Source organism: Rana temporaria, chromosome 1, assembly GCF_905171775.1.
Source record: "Rana temporaria chromosome 1, aRanTem1.1, whole genome shotgun sequence".
NCBI lineage: Eukaryota > Metazoa > Chordata > Amphibia > Anura > Ranidae > Rana > Rana temporaria.
This window is the reverse complement of record NC_053489.1, coordinates 126,696,750-126,716,853: the sequence shown is the minus strand read 5'-3', so window position 1 is coordinate 126,716,853 and position 20,104 is coordinate 126,696,750. Positions and strand designations below refer to the sequence as shown.

The following is a 20,104-nucleotide window of genomic DNA, read 5'->3' as shown; positions in this document are numbered from 1 at the left end:
CTCTGCGCATGCTCAGAACTCGACCCGGCATAATCAGTGAGATAGGAACTAGGCCCGGCATAATTAGTGAGATACGCCCAGGGCATAAATGCGCCCGTCCAGTGCAAAAGTACATCCTCTTGTTTCCCCCCCTGAAGCAAGGTGCTTTTGTTCTGTTGGAGCCATGTCAGCAGCTCGGAAGAAGAGGAAGCTGAATTACTCCCTACAGGAGAAGGCCATCATTGTCAGGGCCATGGCTCTGAATGATCGTTATCTCCATGGGCCAGAGAGTGTCAACACCACCCAGGCCAGGAGGAGGGAGATCCTGCAACAGATTGCAGATGATGTGAATGCATTGGGGAGTGAGACCAGGACCCCAATGACATATTAAAGAAGATTAATGACCTGTGGCGCGTGGTTCGAGGTAGGCTGGCTAAGATGACCACTCATGCCAGGGGCACTGGAGGGGGACCAGCAACTTCCCTAACGCTCACTGCTGAGGAGCAGGTGGTTGCCCAGTGCCTCCACAGGCATCAAGTGGAGGGAGTTCTAGGCTTTGACTCCATTGAGGAGGTCTTGAAGACAGGTAAGTGTGTTTTTTTTTATCTGGTGTGTAGCATGTGTGGGGGTGGAAGGGAACATGTGACAAGTGTGTGGATCCTCCAACCTGTGAATGTTTTGTGTCATCCACAGATGTGCAGGAGGGTGCAGGGCCATCTGGCCAGTCCACAGCCTCCCCCGGACATCAGGCTGAGTCAGACCATCTGAGCCACGAGTCATCTGTGGAAGGGAGTGGCCACAGCTCTCCTCATGAGGAGGTTGAGGAGGAGGTGATGAGTGGCAATGAGGTCCTTCTCCATTTGGAGGAGTCTTCCCCTATGGCTGGCACCAGTCAGGCCTACATCAGGGGTAGCCCCTCCCACTCCTCCCCCAACATGCCTTTCCCCCCAAGGGGCTCCCCTTCTCCTAGGCCCCAAGCCACATCACGACCCAGGAAGGCGACCAAGAAGACAAGGGGGGTGGCAGACGTTCTGCCTGAAAACCTACGAAGGGACCAGGCCCGCCAGACCCGCCATCTGGGTCAGGTTGTGAGGAGCATGGAGCACATGGCAGACAGCATGGCCTCCATAAGGGAGTCTGTGCAGGATGTGTCATGCAACTCCTTAGCTGTGATCACCTGCATGTATGATATGCAGACCACCACAGCAGGTGTGGGTCAGGAGGTGCGCGCCCTGACAGAGGCTGTCAGAGCCAACACGGCAGCCACCCAGGCAGGGGTGAGGCTGCAGGAGGAAACCAATGTGGTCCTCACCCACAACGCCCTGGCGTTGGAGGGCAGGCCGCCAGGCGTGCAGAGACCAGGGGATGCTCCTCCTTCTCCTGATTTCCCCCCCATGAGTCTCCCCTGAGGAGCCGGGGCCAGGGCCGTGGCCGCCGCAGGCGTGGGGCACGGCAGCGCCGGTAGGTTTTTTTTGTTGTTTTATTTTTACTCAGGTTATGAGTGTTTTATGTTTCTTTTTTATTTTACTCAGGTTATGAGTTTTTATATTATTTTGTAGACCAAGCACACGGTTAGTAGTGCAGGCTACAGTGTGAATGATGTTTGAATGTGGGGGTGACATTCCTGCCGGAAAAGGGGTGTCACCCTCGGTTGTGGTGGATAAGGGATCCCCAGGACCAGGGAGAAGTGATCCCCAGGTCCGTGTGAATGGTGTATGAATGTCCAGCAACATAATTGGAGCCTTGTCGTGGCGTTGCTGCTCACAAGTCCTGAATGGTGGACTTGGGCTAATCCAATGTGATGTGGATGTGGGGTGTGTGCTAGAGACCACAGTGGTGTGTATGCGTGCATTGTGCTTGTGCCATGATAAATGTGTGTGTTTAACGTGCAAAGATGCCTACTGTGAGGCATCTCCTGACTGCTGCTCCCTCAGAAGATGGGGTAGCCTCATTTAGGGGGGGATTGTCTGGTTCGGGGGTCAGGTAATCACGTATGTCAATCTCCAGGCCCTTTCTCACGGCAAAGTTGTGCAGCATGCAACATACACGATGATCTGGCACACAAAGTTTGGGGAATACAACAGGGTACCCCCAGACTTATCCAGGCATCGGAAACGGGACTTCAGGAGGCCAAAGGTGCGTTCCACCACTCCACGGGTACGTGCGTGTGCATCATTGCATCTTTGCTCTCCTGGGGTTTGGGGATTCCGGTATGGAGTCATGAGATGGGGTCCAAGTGCATATGCGTGCATATGCAGAGTCACCTGGAAGGGAAAAGACAGGAGGATGTTAGTCATGCATGTGCCCCTCGTGATGTCTGCATCATGGGGGCGGACTGTCATGCCTGACACCCATATCACTCACCAACCAGCCAGCTGTCCCCATACACGTTCTGTTCGAATTCTGTTGGGATGGGGCTTTGAAGGTATATGTAGCTGTCGTGGCTGGACCCTGGGTGTTTGGCACGGACGTGCCATATGAGGCATTGGGCATCGGCTATCACCTGTATGTTGATGGAATGCCAGTGCTTCCGATTGCGGTATATGTGCTCTGTGTCATGGGGGGGCCGTAGTGCCACATGTGTGCAATCAATGGCCCCCACAGTGCGTGGGAATCCTGCAATTCTGTAGAAATCACGCATTGCATTCACCCGCAGATGCTCCTGGGTGGGTCTGATGATTTGATTGGCCATGCGTCTGAGCATTGCGGGGACAACCTGGTGCACACATCTGCTAATGGAGGATTGTGCCATCCCAGCCACAACTCCACTTGTACGCTGAAATAAGCCACTGGCAAGGAAATGGAGTGTTGCCAGGACCTTGACCAGTGGCTCCACTGCATGTGAGCGGTGTGTCTGGATGGTGATGTCATCTTTCAGAGTTGTGTTTAATTCCAGGATGGCAGTAGGGCTGAATCTGAAGATGCGATACACCTCCGAATCCCCCATGCCAAAGACGTTTATGTGCGGTCGGTATATCCTCTCCCGTGCCCTCCTCCTCCATGCCCTCCTCCTTCTACGCGCATCTAAAGCCAGTAGTATAGCTATGACCATGGATGCCCCTGGCATGTTGGCATACAGATTGTTGTCCTGCAAGTGTGGTTGCTCAGCTCATCCCTAACAGTGCTGCTGAAGCTGACCTGCACACGTCTGGTGCAAAGTTAAAGCTGCTTTTATGAGGGGTAACTTTAGACTGGATGTACAGCTTACGCGCACAGCGCGTAGCCTGTGCCAGACAAACGTACTTTCGTGGATCGCCGTATCTCCCTCATTTGCATATTTGCATAGCAAAACAATGGTGCGTCCCAGCGTATTTTTGCGCCCACGATGCGCCGGTGTAGAAAAATTACGTCGGTCGGAAAAAACTATTTTTCAGGCGTATCTCATTTTGGGGATACGGCGCATAGATACGACGGCGCATATTTACACTTGCGCCGCGCATCTCGAGATACGCCGGCGTAAGTGCTTTGTGGATCTGCCCCTCCCTGTTCTATCCAAAATGAAGTAACAATGCTTGGCTTGATTTGGGCTCAGCATACCACAATAGCATTGTCCTGTCAATACTTTCTGGGCATCTATTCCAAATAATCAATACCCCAATATTTAAATAACCATTATTGTTCAGACTTTGTAGGAAAGGAATTACAGGTTTTAGGATTTTACACAATTCAACCCATTATAATCATTCCCCTAATTGACTGCAATTAATATGTCTATAAACTATAATCCTCTGTGCCAGTTTTGTTATTTACAAATTAAGTCTAATGTGTACTGAACATTTATCTATAGCTTTCAGATTACAGTATACCAACTAAGAGTGGAGGAACTGAATAGGCTTCATTTACTTTGGGCTGTTGTTTTGACATGTGTGCTCAGCATCACATTATCTTATACAGTGTTTTGTGTGTGTGATGTTGGCTCCAAAGCCTTGCCACCATTTATTGAACTGAGAACATGCATTCTTAATTAATTAAGGAAACTTTAGCATGCTTTTTTTTTTTTCTTGTCCTGGATTTATAAAATAAACCTTTGCAGCATATCCTGTGTTTCAGTCACTGAATCACCATTGTTTTGGATCTATTTGAAAATCTGAAATAAATTCCATGTGTGCTGCGGAAGAATGCCCTACACAAACCATGTGTCGGAGACGGCACGGTCTCAATTTTCTACAGTTAGATCTGTAACTAAAAATATATTCACTGTTCGCTTTGTTTATTATTTGAACATGAAAGACCAAATTAAGAATGCAGATGTTTCAGAAGTCTAATAGTCTGTTCTAACAGTATTGTCATATTGCCAGTTTTAACTAAACAGAATTCACCTATATTTATGTTGTAACCAATAATTAACTTGTTCATTGAGTAGCCAAAGAAAGCGAATAGATAATCTTCCCAAAACCGAATAAAAAATTAGGAATATAAAGCAAAGATAAAATGTGCAAGGTGGTTTCCAAGCAAAAGATACCTCAAAGCTGATGAATATGGCCAAGAAAATGTTGGGATTTTAGAATGTTCTGCATACAACTATAGAAAGTTTATTAAACATGAATAATGTTGCTGTTTAGTATATAGAATAATTTTAGATATTTTTGTAAATATACAGAAATAATAAGAGCTCATGTTGATGGTTGTCAAACTCGTCCCTTGCCATTTGAACGCAGCTGCATGCATTTGAAAGAATACGGCTGCATTTTACTTGCTTTGCCTGCAGTTCAAACAGACCTCAATGGGACATGCTATGTCCAAAAGAGCGCAGGGCAATGCAAAGCAAAGCAAAGCAGGCATTTCAAGCACACATCAAACACAGGAAAGTAAATAAATGAATCACTGCACTACATGTAGTGCTTACTGCTTTGGCATTGCAAGATCTAGACCAGTTGTTGTAACCTATTAGATTGAAGGGTTTCCAATCTGGAACCTGATCCCTCTTCTGATATTGATTAAATTAAATTATTTCTAAATTTATCATTGTGACGTGGCTCCAAAACAAAATTGGCGTCCTTTTTTCCCCACAAATAGAGCTTTCTTTTGGTGGTATTTGATCACCTCTGCGGTTTTTATTTCTTTATCGTACATCACGGGACACAGAGCGGCATTCATTACTATATGGGTTATATGGAGTACCTTCAGGTGTAGACACTGGCAATCTCAAACAGGAAATGCCCCTCCCTATATAACCCCCTCCCACAGGAGGAGTACCTCAGTTTTTACGCCAGTGTCTTAGGTGTTAGTCATGGTTTAGCTTGCCTCCGCATCCTTGGGATTAGGTGAGCTACCGGTTCTGTCCAAAAAAGCCTCAGCGCTAAAGTGGTCAGTAACCGGACCCCAAACCCTTGGGGTATAGCCCATAATGCTTTTCTTTTTAGAGAGTTGGACCCTGGGCCCAGAACTTAGAAACCTTTGGGTACCTAAAGTTTTCTGTTGCCAGGGTGCTATATGGGCCCAGGACAGTGGATCCTTCATAGGAACCCAGGGCCTGAAGGTCTAGACATCCCCACGGAGATGGGGGAAGATTGGGCCTCTTGCTTGGCAAAGTCCTGCGGCATGGAGCAGGTAAGTGAGGGGAAAACTTGCGGAACTTGGTTCTTAGCAGGTTTTTTTCTGGGGGGTCACAGGGGACATGCCTAAAGTTATGCACTGCATCTGGCAAACTAGTCACATATCATAAAGATAGGATGGCTCTCTATGTATTATTCCCCATAAGATGTGACCTCCCTTGTAGTGTTGGAAAAGCATTGAGTGGGGCCTGTGTTATATAAAAATATATGTGTGTGTGTCAGAGAGCTTTGCTTACCTGCAGGCCTCCAGGCGATGCTCCATTCAGTCTTCCTCCTCAGAGCCTGCAAGCAGGCAAAACGCTGGCCTCCTCATGGTTCCAGGCTGCAGGCCGCAGTTTGCTGGAACAGAGAGGTCCCTTCCTCCCAAAATCCCCCCCCCCCCTCCCCCTGTCGGGAGGGGCATTTCCTGTTTGAGGTTGCTGGGGGGGAAGGGCGGGTCAGTGGCTTAAAGGAAGGGGCGGCCCTTCCTTGTTTGTTCCATCAATACTTTGGAACTGAGGACATAGACCAGAGTGGCAGCACGGGGCGCCGAGGACACACAGTGGCCAGAAAGGATATTGCAGTCTTCAGAGGACTGTTTTGTCAAGCCTAGAAATAGGCTGTTTCTTTTCCATCTCATAGTTTTTCTTTGCAATACTACTCAGGGGGACAGAATGTTTTTTCTTTCCTGGATTTGAAACAAAAACGAAAAAAAAAAAAAAAAAAGTCATCTAGGGGAGAGGAAGCATTTTTTTATCCCCCAAACAGGTGTTTGGACAATTAACTTTTATAGTTCCAAATACCAATAGGTAGCAGGTGTACCTCGGTATTGTACCATGGTATGCCGCTGTTTTCCCTACAGGGAGCCTTGGGGCCATCGGGATCTGGGGCTGGAGCTGACGCGGGTCAGTCCAGCCCTAAGATGGTCACGGAGGAGGTATTACTCACCTCTTTAAAAGAGATGAGAAAAGCATGGGAAAAAAAAAAAAAAAAAAAAAATGATATCCGCAGCTATGCGGGGCAGTAAGCGGAATAGATCTCCGTCGCCCGAGCGCGGACCCTCAGAAGAGGAGGTCCTTTCCTCAGGGGAATTGGACGACCTCTTGGACACGGACCAAGTAGGTTCAGGGATCGAAGACCCGGATACAGAGGAGTCTGGGGCAGTCTCCCTGAGGGAGAGCTGGTGGATTCAAGGATTGTCGGACTTGGTCCATAGGACATTCAACTTGCCAGTACCAGATCTCCAGGTATCGACGGTTTCAGCTTTGGGCTCACTGAGGGCGCCTCAAAGCAATGCTGTGTTTCCGATCCATCCTCTATTAGAGGGAATTTTGTTCCAAGATTGGAACAAGCCAGATAAGATCTTCTTACCACCTAAAAGGTTCTCTGTCCTATATCCTATGGAAGAAAAATTTTCCAAAAGATGGGCTACTCCTGCAGTGGACGCAGCCATCTCATGTGTTAACAGATCGTTAACATGCCCTGTAGAAAACATACAGGTGTTCAAGGATCCAGTTGATAAGCGCTTGGAAGCACTACTTAAGAACTCCTTCACTACTGCAGGGGCAGTAGTACAGCCAGCTGTGGCTGCGATTGGGGTCGCTCAAGCATTATCGGATCAATTTAAGCAGATGCTTAAACTTATTCCGGCCCAGCAGGCAGAAAAATTTTCGGATGTCCCTAAGGCCATATGTTTTACGGTAGACGCAATCAAGGATTCTATCCAGCAAGCGTCACGTTTATCGTTATCCCTTATCCATATGAGAAGACTCTTATGGTTAAAAAGCTGGGAGGCTGAGCCCCCATGCAAGAAGCTCCTGGTAGGGTTCCCCTTCCATGGAGGACGACTCTTCGGAGAAGACCTAGATAAATACATTCAGACCATTTCAAACGGCAAGAGTACTCTCTTGCCAACTAAGAAGAAGGTTCAGGGACCTGCGTTTAAACGACAGTATTCCCCTGGGCAGGGGCCCTCTAATGCCAAGCAGTATCGACGGCCTCCTGCAAAAGCAAACTTCGGCTTCAACAGCAGATCACAAGGACAGGCTGTTAGAGGCAAAAGGCAGTGGTTTCGCAAACCAGCAAAACCAGCCCCCAAGCCAACCTTATGAAGGGGCGCCCCCACCCACGAAGGTGGGGGGAAGGCTGCGACTCTTTTCAGAGATTTGGGAAGCCAGCATTCCCGACGAGTGGGTACGGTCTTCCGTGGCCACAGGCTACAAATTAGATTTCCTAAGGTTTCCTCCTCCTCATTTCCAGAAGTCGAGGATTCCAAACGATCCGGAAAAGGGAGCCGCATTAAGATCGGCATTAGATCATCTACTTTCCCAGGAAGTAATAGTAGAGGTACCAGTCCTGGAACAGGGGCTGGGTTTCTACTCCAACCTATTCATCATCCCAAAATCCAATGGAGATGTCAGGCCAATTTTGGACCTAAAGATGGTAAATGCATATCTAAAGATCCGCTCATTTCGGATGGAATCCGTGCGGTCAGCAGCTGCCACACTCCAGAAGGACGACTTCATGGCGTCCATAGACATAAAGGATGCCTACCTTCATGTTCCAATTTATCAGCCACATCAAAGATATCTACGCTTCATGGTGGCTTCGCGTCACTTCCAATTCGTGGCGCTTCCCTTCGGGTTGGCTACGGCCCCCCGGGTGTTCACGAAGGTCCTAGCTCCAATCCTAGCCAAACTAAGGATCCAAGGGGTCACGATCCTAGCATACCTGGACGACCTCCTAGTCATAGATCACTCGTCTCCCGGCTTGGAGCGAGCAGTGGCCCTCACGGTCCAATACCTCGAGAGGTTCGGCTGGGTCCTAAATCGAGAAAAGTCAGCTTTCCAGCCCACAAAGCAGTTGGAATATCTCGGCATGAGATTAGACACAGAACAACAAGGAGTGTTCCTACCTCTGAGGAAGGTAAAAGCCATCAAGGAATTAATCCTACTGGTTCTAAGCAAGAAAGAACCGACTATTCGCCTATGTATGAGGTTACTAGGCAAGATGGTGGCCACATTCGAGGCGGTACCATACGCCCAGAGCCACACTCGCATCCTACAGGCAGCCATCCTGTCAGCATGGAGCAGAAGGCCACAGGCCTTGGATATCCCGTTGCCGCTCTCATCAAGAGTCCGACAAAGTCTGTGTTGGTGGTTAGACCCTCAGAATCTACTGAAGGGGAGGTCTTTCAGCCCAGTGGCTTGGAAGATAGTGACCACAGACGCCAGCCTGACGGGCTGGGGAGCAATTTTGGATGGTTGCACTCGCCAAGGTACTTGGGCAAAGCCAGAGAAGCAGTTGCCCATCAACATCTTGGAGCTCAGAGCTGCTCGACTAGCCCTCAGGGCTTGGACGTCAAAATTGCAGGGGTTCCCGGTGAGAATTCAATCAGACAATGCCACGGCCGTGGCACACATAAATCACCAAGGGGGAACCAGGAGTCAAACCGCTCAGAGAGAGGTGAGCTTGATTCTTCTATGGGCAGAGGCTCATGTGCCCTGCATATCGGCAATATTCATTCCAGGAGTGGACAACTTTCAGGCGGACTTCTTAAGCCGCCAGACTCTATGGCCGGGGGAATGGTCTCTGCATCCACTAGTCTTTCAAGCACTCTGCCAAAGATGGGGAGTGCCGGACGTGGATATCATGGCATCGAGACTCAACAAGAAACTAGACAGGTTCATGTCCCGCTCAAGGGATCCGATGGCCTGCGGAACCGATGCGTTGGTTTGCCCTTGGCATCAGTTCAAACTTCTTTATGCGTTTCCCCCGCTCCAGTTACTACCCCGCCTGCTGCGCAGGATCCGGGTGGAGCACATACCAGTCATCCTGGTAGCTCCAGCATGGCCCAGAAGGGCATGGTACTCACTAATCTTAAGGATGGTAGTGGGAGACCCTTGGACTCTTCCTCTACGGCCAGACCTGCTATCGCAAGGTCCGATCCTCCACCCTGCCTTACGGCATCTAAATTTGACGGCCTGGAAGCTGAATCCCTGATTCTCAGGGGTAGAGGTCTGTCTCAGAAAGTAATCTCTACCCTAATCAGAGCCAGGAAACCGGTCTCTAGGGTGATTTATTACAGGGTCTGGAAGGCCTATGTAGGCTGGTGTGAGTCCAAGCGATGGCTTTCTCGCAAATTTACCATCGATAGAGTATTAAGTTTTCTCCAGCTAGGAGTGGATAAAGGATTGGCATTAAGCACAATCAAAGGACAGATTTCTGCTCTGTCAGTGTGGTTTCAGCGGCCGCTGGCCACCCACTCGCTGGTTAAGACCTTCCTTCAAGGGGTCTTACGTATTAGACCTCCAGTTAAATCCCCGCTTTGTCCGTGGGATTTAAATCTTGTTCTGTCAAAGTTTACAGAAACAACCGTTTGAGCCGTTGGCTGATATTCCTTTGGTTCTACTGACGAGGAAGTTAGTATTTTTGGTTGCCATAGTTTCCGCAAGAAGAGTTTCGGAGCTGGCAGCCTTATCCTGTAAGGAACCATATCTTGTTTTTCATAAGGACAGGGTCGTTCTCCGCCCTCATCCTTCCTTCCTTCCGAAGGTCATATCCAGTTTTCATTTGAACCAGGATTTGGTATTACCATCCTTCTTCCCTAAACCTACTTCCAGAAAGGAAGGGTTGCTGCATACCTTGGATATTGTCAGGGCCATGAAGGCCTATCTTAAAGCTACAAAGAAGATCCGGAAGACAGATGTGCTGTTCATTCTACCGGATGGGCCCAAGAAGGGGCAGGCAGCTGCAAAGTCCACCATTTCTAGGTGGATTAAGCAATTAATCACTCAGGCCTACGGCTTGAAAGGGTTGCCTCCTCCAGTATCATTAAAGGCTCATTCTACTAGAGCCATGGGCGCCTCCTGGGCAGCACACCACCAGATCTCTATGGCTCAAGTTTGCAAGGCGGCAACCTGGTCTTCTGTCCACACGTTTACAAAATTCTACAAGTTGGACGTAAGAAGGAATACTGATACTGCCTTCGGGCAGGCAGTGCTGCAGGCTGCAGTTTGAGACCCTCGGATTCCGGGGGCTCCTCTTGTTCGAGTTAAATTTAAAATTTTTTATTTTTCTCAACTAAGTTGGATTTATTATGATTTGAGTATATCTCTAAATTAAATCCTTTTGTCTTGGAGATGTTCTCCCTCCCCTCATTGTAAGCATTGCTTTGGGACATCCCATATAGTAATGAATGCCGCTCTGTGTCCCGTGATGTACGATAAAGAAAAAGAGATTTTTAATACAGCTTACCTGTAAAATCTTTTTCTTGGAGTACATCACGGGACACAGAGCTCCCACCCCTCTTTTTTTGAGGACCATTTTGGGAGGCATACTGCTTGCTACAAAACTGAGGTACTCCTCCTGTGGGAGGGGGTTATATAGGGAGGGGCATTTCCTGTTTGAGATTGCCAGTGTCTACACCTGAAGGTACTCCATATAACCCATATAGTAATGAATGCCGCTCTGTGTCCCGTGATGTACTCCAAGAAAAAGATTTTACAGGTAAGCTGTATTAAAAATCTCTTTTTTTTGCGCTATAAACAAAAATAGAGCGACAATTTTGAAAAAAATGCTATATTCTTTACTTTTTGCTATAATAAATATTCCCAAAAATATATAAAAAAAGTTTATTCCTCAGTTTAGGCCGATACGTATTCTTCGACCTATTTTTGGTAAAAAAAATTGCAATAAGCGTTTATCGATTGGTTTGCGCAAAATTTATAGCGTTTACAAAATAGGGGATAGTTTTATTGCATTTTTATTAATAATTTATTGTTTTACTACTAATGGCGGCGATCAACGATTTTTTTCATGACTGCGACATTATGGCGGACACATCGGGCAATTTTGACACAATTTGACACAATTTTGCAAAAAGTGCTATAAAAATGCATTGTTTACTGTGAAAATGACAATTGCAGTTTAGGAGTTAACCACTAGGGGGCACTGTATGGGTTATGTGTGACCTCATATATGTTTCTAACTGTAGGGGGGCGGGGCTGGACGTGTGCCGTCATTGATCGTCTTTCCCTATATCAGGGAACAGACAATCAATGACACTGCCATAACGAAGAACAGGGAAGGTGTGTTTACACACACCTCTCTCCGTTCTTCAGCTCCGGTGACCGATCGCAGGACACCGGCGGCGATCGGGTCCGCGGGTCCCGCGGGCGCCGTCACGGAGCTTCGGACCACAGCTGGGCTTAAGGAATCACGTACGAGTACGTGATTGTACCCAGCCGTGCCATTCTGCCGATGTATATCGGCGTGAAGGGGTTCTTAAGTTGTTAAAGTAGCACTACTGCTTATCAACATGCATTCGATTTGCCACTTATGCCTCATAAACACGATCGGAATTTCCGATGAAAAAAAGTCTGATGGAATTGTGTGTATGCCCCATCTGACTTTTTCCATCTGAAATTCTGACTTAGAAAGATAACATGTTCTCTTTTTTTCCGACGGAAAAAAAATTATATCGGAAATTCCGTTGGTCTGTATGGAACTCCGACGGAGAAAAAAACACGCATGCTCAGAATCAAGTCAACACATGCTCGGAAGCATTGAACTTAATTTTTCTCGGCTCACCATACGTGTTGTAAGTCACCGCGTTTTTTTTACGGTTGGAATTTGGTATGACCGTGTGTGTGTGTATGCAAGACAGCTTGAGCGGAATTCCGTCAGAAAAACCCATCAGAGTTTATTCCGACGGAAAAAACAATCGTGTGTACAGGGCATTTCTTTGAGACATACAATACAGCAATGTTGAAACTCCCAGCTTCGTGATGCTAGCTCTAGGTGTCTGTAAACCACCAGTAATATGCAACATTCTGGGACTGCTAGAAAAATACCTTCATATAGCGAAACAATAAGACACTTTCAAGACTTGTTTAGGTAAAATAAAACTATACTTTATTGAAAAACTGACATTTTGTAGATATGCAGCTCACTTTCTATCTATATATTAGAGTTATATTTCAGGGTTAAATCTCTGTATAGCTAATATTAACTGTGGCTTAGGATGGCAGGGCTGTCAGCAGAGGCACCAAGCCAACCACACATAATTTTTCTTACTGCACAAAGCTTAAAGTGGAAGTAAACCCATCCATAAAACAGTTTCATTTCCGTCACGTGCCGGAAAACTAACACTCCCATGGTTGTGCTCTCAACCAAGCTGTCAAACCATCCAATGGCTGGAGTCGAAACTGATGTGCAGCATCATGGCAGTTATAGATTAAACAGAGGCAAAGATGGCAGCTTCCTTGGCTGAAAACGGTAGGGGGGGTTTACTTACACTTTAATATAAAGCTTTAGGGGCAGATCCACAGACAGAGTACGCCAGCGTATCTACTGATACGCCGGCGTACTTTCAAATTACCCGCGTCGTATCTTTAGTTTGAATCCTCAAACCAACATACGACGGCATCTGGGTTAGATCCGACAGGTATACGTCCTCGTACGCCTTTCGGATCTAAGATGCAATACTTCGGCGTCCGCTGGGTGGCGTTCACGTCGTTTTTCCGCGTCGGGTATGCAAATTAGCTATTTCCGTCGATCCACGTCGCATTCTCTTACGTCGTCTCTAGTCGGCTTTTTCCGGCGTATAGTTAAAGCTGCTTTTTTGCGGCGTATAGTTAGATTTGCCATGTTAAGTATGGCCGTCGTTCCCGCGTCAAAATTTGAATTTTTTTTTTGCGTAAGTCGTCCGTGAATCGGGATGGACGTAAGTCACGTCTAAGTTTAAAAAATGACGTCCTTGCAACGTCATTTCGCTCAATGCACGGCGGGAAATTTACGAAGCATGCGCAGTTCATTTGGCGCTGGGACGCGCTTCATTTAAATGAATCACGCCCCCTAATCGCCGATTTGAATTCCGCCGCCAGAGATACACTACGCCGCCTTAACTTACGGCGCAAATTCTTCTAGGATTCGATTTAAAGCCAGGTAAGATACGGCGGCGTAGCGTATCTCTGATACGCTGCGTGGGTGCAGATCTCTGTGGATCTGCCCCTTAGATTGCAGTGCTATTTAGACATGTCCTTATTGTTGGAGTCCCTGCACAGCTTGTGCATTTTTACTGGCTGTATTGTTTGCTGCATATAATTAGCTTAACCTACTCTTTTAATCAACTGTTCAGTTTATCCTCCGAGAATCAGCACTGTTAACTAAACCTGATACATCTGTCACTTTATGTGCAATTATTTTTTCTTGTCATTTATGCTGATATCAGGGTCATGTCTTTACTAAAGTATGACCAAAAGGATATGGACAGCCACACTCCAATATAATCACCTTTATTGAATAATACAGCAAATAGAGGTAAAGGGATCAGATATAGCTAACGTGCTTCACACCCCTACTGGTACTTAGTCTAGCTTTGGCTAAGCACCAGTAAGGGTTTGAACTGGGTTAGTTATATCTGATTCCTTCACCTCCATTTACTGTGTGGACTGTCTTTTTGTTCAATAGAGGTGATTATATTGGAGTGCGGCTATCCAGATCCTTTCGCTTGCACCTTTGCTGCATGCACAGCCGGTACCCTTTCATGTGCAGGGGAGGTGTAACCTTAGGACTGCCACCTGGAGCGGTATACCATTTTAACTATTTACTAAAGAGGTTTTAGATAGTGGGGAAGGGTTGACCATTGGTACCAGCACAGAAAGGGCTGAGAATATCCAAAATACTATGGTTGTCATCCGACCTGGAGTATAGGAGATATCTTCCAAAGGGGACATTTGTTACGGAAACAAATGGTAATGGTGGAATTTCCTCTCACTTTCAGGAAATTTTCATGTACTTCCTTGTCTTTCAAACCAGAAGTGAAAAAATTCTTGCTGATGGGGAAGCGGCAATAAAAAGGTCCCCACAAAGTTTTCTTTGGCGTTCTATTTTAATTATTACTTGCCGATCAAAGACTATACATGATGAGATCGCTGCTTTTGTTGGAAGTGAATGAGAATGTGACATAGGAGCTCTTGCAAAGTACACTGGAAAAGGCCAAGGAAAAACTTCTGTGAATTGTGATTGCATACCCTGTTTACATATTAATAACAACCCAGTACAGAGTTTGAGTAACCAATTTTGTTTTTATAAAACAGGAGGTTATTGCCTACTACTCTCAGTACACATTGGATGAACGGATGAGAAGCCACATGGCATTGGACTGGATCATGAAGGAAGAAGAGACACCAGGAATCATATCTCAGGAGCTTCAACTTGCTCTTCGAGAGCTGGAGGAGTCCAGAAAAGCTGGCAGAGAGCTGCGGTTTTACAAAGAGAAGAAAGAAATTTTGAGTTTAGCTCTGAGTCATATCTACAACGATTGCATTACTTCACCTACACATGTTGATCATCTGAACTTTACTTTAAATGGTTATCACTAACAGATCGGCTGCTTTGAAGTAAGATCCATAGAACAGTGGATGGAAACACGGCTTATAAATTCTTGTTCATAAGACCACCCAAGTTGTACATCATAAAAACTGTTGTAAGCATTTCTTTAAAAATGTGTGTTTCAAGGTTTTCTGTTAAACTGTTGTCTCTTTCAAATGTCCTGACTACATCCTGACCTCTACATAATTCTGGATGGAAAGTTGCAGTTGCACTTGTGCATTGTAAACCATTAGCATACTTTACATGTGTTTCATTTCAATTTGTTTACATGGACTTTTATGCTTCATGTATGCTATGCATGTTCAGCGGATGTCTACTTTTTGACACCTCCTTAAAAAGACGCAGAGGGGGTAATTAAAGCTGAAGTGTGCAAAATCTGGTGCAGTTCTGCATAGAAACCAAACAGCTGAAGTTAGAAGCCGATTGGCTACCATGCACAGCTGCACCACATTCTGTGTGTACTAGTTTTAGTAAATCTCTCCCAATGTGAGACAAATCATGGTAAGTTAGTAATGGGTAAAAGATCAGCAGCAAAGATCCTACAGACTTAAAGCCCTGTACACACGATCGGTCCATCCGGTGAGAACGGTCTGATGGACCGTTTTCATCGGTTAACCGATGAAGCTGACTGATGTTCAGTCGTGCCTACACACCATCGGTTAAAAAAATGATCGTGTCAGAACGCGGTGACGTAAAACACAAAGACTTGCTGAAAAAAAAGTTCAATGCTTCCAAGCATGTGTCGACTTGATTCTGAGCATGCGTGGATTTTTAACCGATAGAAGTGCCTACAAACGATCGTTTTTTTTTCTATCGGTTAGGTATCCATTGGTTAAATTTAAAACAAGATTGCTTTTTTTTAACCTATGGATAAATAACCGATGGGGCCCAAACAACGATCGGTTTGGTCCGATGAAACCGGTCCATCAGACCGTTCTCATCGGTTTGACCGATCGTGTGTACACGGCATAACTCTTAACTAGTCCTTTGCCTTCTGCTTGCTCTTATGATAACAGATTCCGAATTACAGGTCCTCTTTTAAACGATCAAGCATGGTAGTTGTTAGGAGAAGTCTTGTTCATTTGTATGGTATGTCTCCCCTGGATAGGCTCCCTGCTCGGGATTTGGGGGGGAGTTATTTACTAAAGGCCAATCCACTTTGCACTACAAGTGCACTTGGAAATGCAGTCGCTGTAGATTTGAGGGAGACATGCAAGGAAAATAAAAAACAGCATTTTAGCTTGTACATGATTGGATGATAAAATCAGCAGAGCTTCCCCTCATTTCAGATCTTCCCCATAGATTTACAGCGACTGCACTTCCAAGATCACTTTCAGTGGATTCGAAGTGCAAAGTGGATTTGCCTTTAGTAAATAAACCCCACAGTCTCAATCTTTCAATCCCAGTGATGAAACTCAGGCCCCGTACACACGACCGAGTTTCTCGGCAGAATTCAGCCAGAAACTCGGTCGGAGCTGAATTCTGCCGAGAAACCCGGCCGTGTGTACACTTTCGGCCGAGGAAGCCGACGAGGACCTCGGCGAGGAAATAGAGAACATGTTCTCTATTTCCTCGTTGTTCAATGGGAAATTTCAGCTCGCCGAGGTCCTCGGCGGCTTCACAAGGAACTCGACGGACAAAACGATGTGTTTTGCCCCTCGAGTTCCTCGGACGTGTGTACGGGGCCTAAGTGATGAAGGAGCATTCCCTGCTTTATGATGATGTAATTGGGCTAGACCTATGATGTTTTTTTTTTTATTCTCCATATACAATCTTAACAGAGTAAAGGTACACTCATGGGCTCCGGTTGTGCCAGTACTTAGTTGTGTACATATGTCTATAGATGTTAATAGATAACTGTTTTTGTAGTAGTGCAGTGTGTACTTTTTTATAGTTCACTGTGTGTTTTTAGTTAAAAAATTGCACTCAAGTGATTTCAAGTGACCATGTTGCTTTAAATAATAATTCAATAAATAAAGTGGTGCCTGCAAAATAGGGCACTGTTGCTTCTTACCTGTCTTGATGTCTGCATCACCAATCTTCACTCTCTACTTTTGCAAAATAAACGTGTACATTCAACGCACATCTGTGTGTTGTATACAATGCATGCCTCCAAACTCCTATCACATACTCTGGAAACCAACAACTCTTCTTATTTTTTGAATAGGAGTAGGGCATACCTCTCAACATTTTGAGATGGAAATGAGGAACACCTACTATAAATTGTATGTAGGCATAGGACACGCCCCCCCCCCCCGTCACACCCTTTTAAAGGGGTGGTTCCCCCTAAAACAAATTTCTAACAATACATTCGGAAGACTGCTTACACTGCGGGTAGGCTGGCTTTTGTTTTTTTCGTACATACCTCGATATCGTCGTTTCATCCCTCGGCTTCCGGGTATGAGTCTTGCTGGACCTAGTTGATTGACGTTCCTCCGACCGGCGCATACTGCGCGTCACGACTTTCCGACAGAAGCCGAACGTCATTGCGCAGGCGCCGTATAGAGTCGGCTCTATACGGCGCCTGCGGAGCGACGTTCAGCTTCTTTCGGAAAGTCGTGACGTCAAGTATGCGTCGGTCGGAGGAACGTCAATCAACTAGGAACGCCCACCGCCACAAGACTCATAACCGGAAGTCGAGGGATGAAACGGCGATATCGAGGTATGTACGAAAAAAAAAAAAAAAAGCCAGCCTACCCACAGTGTAAGCAGTCTTCCAAATGTATTGTTAGAAATGTGTTTTAAGGGGGAACCACCCCTTTAAAGGAGAATTAACCAAGCAAAAAAGGTTAATTAAATCCACAATACCACTAATATTCCTTTATATCGGCTTCTAAAATTTACAAATGCAGCAATTTAGAATATGGATGAAAGGTTTAGCACTGTAAAAAACTTTTTGAAACATAAAGTACATTTTATATACAGCTTTATAGATCAGACCAAAATGAGGGACAAATGAGGGGGAAAAAGGGACAGAGGGACTTTGCTCAAAATCAGGGACAGGCCCTCGACATCAGGGACAGTTGGGAGCTATGGTAGGGGTTACCTCTGACATTTTCTGAAAAAAGTGCTTTCAGCATGAAACATGTCAGCTTGGATTTTGCTGATTTATTAAATTTTCTGACTTTTATGCCGCATACACACCATCACTTTATGTGATGAAAAAAAATGACGTTTTTAAAAACGTCACTTTAATTGACCGTGTGTGGGGGAAAACGTCGTTTTATGTCTTGTAAAAAACGACCAAAAAAAATTGAAGCATGCTTCAATTTTATGTGTCGTTTTTCAAAAGTGCACTTTTTACTTCACAGAAATTGACCGTGTGTAGCAAAAAACGTCGTTTTTTAAGACGTTTTTTCATCCACGCATGCCCAGAAGCTACTTATGAAGCAAGCTTCAATGGAAAACGTGGTGGAACGTAACCTCGCTTTGCTAGAACATTGTGAGAAAAACGATGGTGTGTAGGCAACTTCGTCTTTGAAAATTGAAGTTTCAAAAACGTCATTTTTTACTTCACAGAAAATGTCGTTTTTTTTTCATCACATAAAGTGATGGTGTGTACGGGGCATTAGAGTGACCAAGAACAAGCGGTAACAACGGGTAAGTCCGAGAAAATTCTAAGAAACCCTCCATAGTTCCTTTTAAGAAATATTTTGGAAAGCAAGTCTTCTTTTCTTCAGGAAAAAATAATCACTTTATTATCCCATATGAAAATAATTTTTAGATTAGTGAAGATATCAAACCTTTGATCCAGTCTTTTTTCTGCATGCCTAGCCCTACTCTTCAAAACTAAACTCCAGGCAAACAGCTACATACACAGATGGACAAAAAAACGAATAATAAAGCCAGCCATATTCATTCATTTGTAAAAAAAAAAGCTAGCCATGAACCATGGGTTGCAGGAAAGAAAATTGCTTGATTCCCCCATCAACACAGTCAGTGGTGATGGGGAAATATGCCCGTGGAACTATTGCATTCTCCCAGTGGGGAGGGGCAGGGGGAGCCATCCCTGCCAGGAGAACACACATTGATTATGGCTAACAGCTATAGCCACTGGCCATAATCGAATGAAAAAATCTGACAGGCTGGTTATACTCAAGTTGATCGATCAACCAATTTGGGTACAATCAGCCTGTCCATACATCCCTGTTGAACCTGCCGAGATTCAAACTGTGTTTGGCTGGCTTAAAGAGGACCTTCAGTAATTTTTTCAACTTTCCATCTATTAAATCTTCTGCCCTATATTTTTTTCTGCCAGTAATTACCTTATACAGCTCACTTCCTGTTTCTTGTCTGGTCATTAGCCTAGGCTTATGACATCATGCACAGCTCTCTCACTCTTGGGAAGGGAGGGGGGATAAGTCATAAGAGGGCCAATAAAAGCTGCAGGGCTGCAGAGTTGGAGGTGTGCCTCTGTGTGTCTGTGTAAATCCAGGAGGTGAACAGGCTCCAGCTGCCCACAGTTAAAATGGATGCAGCCAGACTTCATGGAGGGAGATTTCTGCAGCATATTTGATAAGTACAGAATCACATTATATATAAAATAATATGCAAAGTTGTTGGAGGGAAGCGTCAGAATGACAAATACGTTTTTATTACAAATTATGTGAGCGGACTGTAGTTCCAAGTTAAGAGCTGTTTTACATGACAAAGGACTGGCATTTACACAGCTGTGCCTGGAGAACCGGACTGGCAATCTGACCTTTTTCTTACGAGGTAATTTAGTTAGATTTTGTACCTTTTCCGGTCAGTTAGTGAAAAGCCTCGTACACACGATCGGGTTTCCCGTGGATTTTTTACCGCAGGTAAACCCGAGGGCAAAGCCGAGAACTTGCTTGGTTCAGTCTTTCCCCTACAAACGGCCGGTTTTCCTGAAAGCTTTTGCCGGGAATCCCGGCCGTGTGTATGCTCCATCGCAGTTTTTCCCATAGGAAAACTGCCAAAATCCGCTGGACAACAGTCTGCCGGATATCCCGGTGGGAGAAAAGAGAACTGGTTCTCTTTTTTTTGTCCAGCAATTTTGAGCAGTTTTCCCGTCGAAAAAACTGCGAGGAGCATACACACGGCCAGGATTCCCGGCCAAAAGCTCTCCTCACAGTTTTCCTGTTGGGAAAAATGATCGTGTGCACGAGGCTTAAGGAGGTAAAATAAACTAATGAGCCAACTTGTGTGTCACTTCGCTCTCTCCTCCTGTC

At 45.6% G+C, this 20,104-nt stretch overlaps 1 protein-coding gene across 1 annotated transcript in view; it reads left to right on the top strand.

Annotated features, from left to right (window-relative positions):
* The window catches only part of LIX1 (limb and CNS expressed 1), a 214,795-nt gene extending 199,509 nt beyond the window's left edge, over window positions 1-15,286 (top strand). The window contains exon 6 of the mRNA XM_040342606.1: window positions 14,615-15,286. Coding sequence (XP_040198540.1) covers window positions 14,615-14,899 — 285 coding nt within the window. The 3' untranslated portion in view covers window positions 14,900-15,286. The remainder of the gene's footprint in view (window positions 1-14,614) is intronic.
* Window positions 15,287-20,104: the final 4,818 nt, after the last annotated feature.